General features: G+C 62.1%; 1 protein-coding gene across 1 annotated transcript in view; it reads right to left on the bottom strand.

Annotated features, from left to right (window-relative positions):
- Nucleotides 1-2143, bottom strand: part of HHIPL1 (HHIP-like 1) — a 17632-nt gene extending 15489 nt beyond the window's left edge. Inside the window, exons 1-2 of the mRNA XM_004682018.2 lie at nucleotides 2116-2143; nucleotides 1245-1891 (exon numbers count right to left, since the gene is read on the bottom strand). Of these exons, the coding sequence (XP_004682075.1) occupies nucleotides 1245-1795 (551 nt within the window). The 5' untranslated portion in view covers nucleotides 1796-1891; nucleotides 2116-2143. The remainder of the gene's footprint in view (nucleotides 1-1244; nucleotides 1892-2115) is intronic.
- Between the last annotated feature and the right edge of the window lie 1186 nt (nucleotides 2144-3329).

Raw genomic sequence — 3329 nt, forward strand, 5'->3', positions numbered from 1 at the left:
GGCTTGGCCTGGGTGGCAGAGGAGGGGGAGAAGGGAGGGAGGGGAGGACGAGGAGGGGAGTGGCCTGGCTAAGGCTTGCTGATGAAGAGTGAGCGCAAGAGGGGGAAGCATTTCCTTGGCTTCTGGTGCCGCCAGAGCGGGTGCTGGAGCTGGCGATGGAGACTGACGGGGGGCCTCTGCCCAGCATGGCAGGAGCGGGGAGTCACACAAAACAACACCTCACTTTGTCCATCTGGCTTTTGGCAGTCCCCTTCTCCTGCCTTCATGACACCCAGATGCCTGCCCCGCCAGCGCCCTGCATTTCCCTCCGGGATTGGTCACTGACGCCATCCCTTAGCCATGCAAAGAAGAAGAAAAGTTCAAGTTTAAATTCAGGACTCGGGGACTTTGGAGCGAGATCAGAAGCCTTGCCCCCAGGAACCAGCACACAGGACTCGAGGAGCGCGGTGAGAGATGAGGCTCCTGCTGAACCCACACTGATGACCCTCACGCCAGGCAGGCTCAAGTCTGTTTTCCAAACAGTTGGGGCATAAGTAGTATATGGAAAGCAGAAAACAAAGGAACTAAGGCCCGGAGGTAGGGGGTGGAGAAATCTGCTGGGGGTGCCATTTGATGGGGAGCATTTGCCTGGGGCAGAGGGGTGGAAGGTGGGGCCTGAAGGGGCGTGGGGCTTGAGACCAGCAGGGCCCCAGCTGAGGCGGCAGCTGTGCGACCCCGCACGTCACTTCACCTGTCTAGCCTCCTCTCTGAGCTCTAAAGAAGGGGAGGTCACACTGCTCACTGGCCTCACCATGACCAGAAGGAATGAACCGTGTGAGGTGACTGACCAGGAGTCGGGCATGACTCTGCCCGACTGTTGGCGATTTTCCTGCCCTGATCCCAGACACAGGTTCAGCCCCTCACCTGGTGCAATATTCTAAATGGTAGCAACTGCCACACTAGGTGTAAGGGTGGGTGCTGCTGTGTATCTGTGCTCACCAGTATGGGTGCAGGCCAGTGCACACGGGTGCTTGCTGGTGCACACAGGTGCAGGCCAGTGCACATGGGTGCATGCAGGTGCATATGGCTGCATGCTGGTGCTTATGGGTGCAGGCCACTGCACATGGGTGCATGCAGGTGTATATGGGTGCATGCAGGTGCTTATGGGTGCAGGCTGGTGCATATAGGTGCAGGCCACTGCACATGGGTGCATGCCAGAGGGTTTCAGCCCTACCCCCTATCAGCAGGGCTCCCGGGGAAACCACCTCTCAGAGCTGTGGTCCACAGTGTTTATGTCGTCCTCAGAGACCTTGAACTCGCTGATGCGGATCCACTCGCTGAAGCCCACCCCCACCGAGTAGTAGACATAGAGCTTGCCATTGTGCCGGAAGCTGGGGTGGAAGGCCAGGCCCAGGAAGCCCCGCTCGTCGCCTTCCCAGGGGGAGGTGAGCACGGCCTGGCTGATGTTCAGGAAGGGCTTCTCCAGCCGCGAGCGGTCAGGCAGGTAGGCCCACACCAGTCCCACCTGCTCGGCCACGAAGAAGCGGTGGGTGCCGTCATAGGCATGCACCATGGCCACCGGGTTGCGCAGCCCGTTGGCCACCTCCTCCAGGCACAGCTGCAGGCAGCCCTTGGCGTCGGCCACCACGCGGCCGAGGTTGGAGTTGAGGTTCTGGTTGACCAGCAGGTGCGGGAAGCAGTAGTCCACGTCGTCCAGCGACAGGTAGCGGCAGAGCTTGGCCCGGTGGCCCTCCAGGGCCTGGAGCTCAGGGTCAGGGGACAGGTGTCGGAACAGGCCCCGACACGTCTGCCACATGTCCAGGCAGTAGTCCTGGCAGAGCCCGGGCACCGTGCGCAGCGGCGTGGCGGGGTCTTCCGCGTCGTACAGGTGGGCTGCGTAAGGGGAGCACTCCTGCAGAGACAGGGGTCAGGGCCTTGGGGTGCCTCGCCAGTCATGTGCCGCGGCCCCCACTCACCGCCGGTCCCAACGTGGAGGCGGCCGTCGGCCACCACCACAGGCCCAAGGAGGCGGCAGCCCTTGGCTGGCGTCTGTCTGCCTCCTCCTCTTCCTCTCACCCGCCAGAACGGCCCGCCCCGCCGAGGACAGCAGCTCCCAAGCCTAAGGGCCGCACTCACCTGCGTCCTGTGAAGCTGCTTCCTCGGCCGCGTGACCCACCCTGTGAATGTTGAGGTCCGAGGTCCCCTGGGGAAGCGCGGGGGCAGACCACAAGCCCCACATGCCTCCCACAAGAGGGGGCCCTTCTCCCCTCCCGGGGAACTCCAGGGGCTGCGGCTGTGGCTGGTAGCCCCAGATCCCGGGAAGGGCCAGGTGGTCTCCCCACTGTACCCTCTTGCTGCTTTGTTCCTGAATAAACCCCCTTTCAGTTAGAACTGATTGCTTTGTTCTGGGTCACTGTACTTAGAGCCCCACTCCAGGGACACCTCCTCGGAGAAGCCTTCCCTGACCGCCCCATGCCCATTTCCTTCTGACCTCTGACCTGGCTTATAAAATAAAAGCAGGGCCCCTCCCTGGTGGCACATGAGTTAGGACGCAGCACTGCACAGAGCCGCAGCCCTTTCAGTGCGAGTTCGATCCCCGCCAGGGAGTGACCCACATGGCGCAGCAGACCGCTCCTGGCCCGCCCGCTGCTCCCCTCAGCAGTGTGCTTCGTCTGTCGGCCTGTTCTGCTCCCTGCTCTGTCTCTGGTGAATCCTCTCGCTGTCCTTGCACCTCTGGCCTGTACCCCAGTTCTGTGTGCATAACTAAATAAATCTTGAAAAAATAAAAGCAGAAAATGGAACATTCCCTAATACCGTAACAAAAACGAACCCGTTTCATGTCTGCTGTCCATGTCACAACATGGAGCCCTTGGGGGCAGGAATTCTGCCTGTCTCGGGCACGGCCCGCCCAGAGCCTCCCACGCTGGTCCAGAGCAGGCCCGCAGCCAGCCTAGGGGAGAGTGTGAGTCCCTGCTCCCAGCCCTTACTGGTGAGCCAGGGCCCCCTTCACTACCCAGCTCGCCTTTACAGGCCCCCAGAGCACCGCAGATGGGGAGCCCGAGCTGCAGGCCTCATGTGAGGAGACTGGGTTGGTGTCCCTGCTGTCCCGGCCCGGGGCGGGCTGGAGGGCAGACGGGCCCAGAAGGCCTGGGGGCGAGTGGCTCAAAACCCTGGGGAGCCGGCTGTGGCTCAAAACCCTGGGGAGCCGGCTGTGTCTCATGCCCGGTGCCCAGTGGCCGGGAGCAGAGAGCCCACTCACTCCACTGCCCTGGTACTGCTGGTGCCCATGACTCACGTCCTGACTCCAGCAGCTTCTGGGCCCACCACGATCTTCAGGAAGCACAAGTCTT

This window comes from Condylura cristata, unplaced genomic scaffold (genome assembly GCF_000260355.1).
Source record: "Condylura cristata isolate star-nosed mole 26May11 unplaced genomic scaffold, ConCri1.0 scaffold00013, whole genome shotgun sequence".
In the NCBI taxonomy this organism is placed as follows: Eukaryota; Metazoa; Chordata; class Mammalia; order Eulipotyphla; family Talpidae; genus Condylura; species Condylura cristata.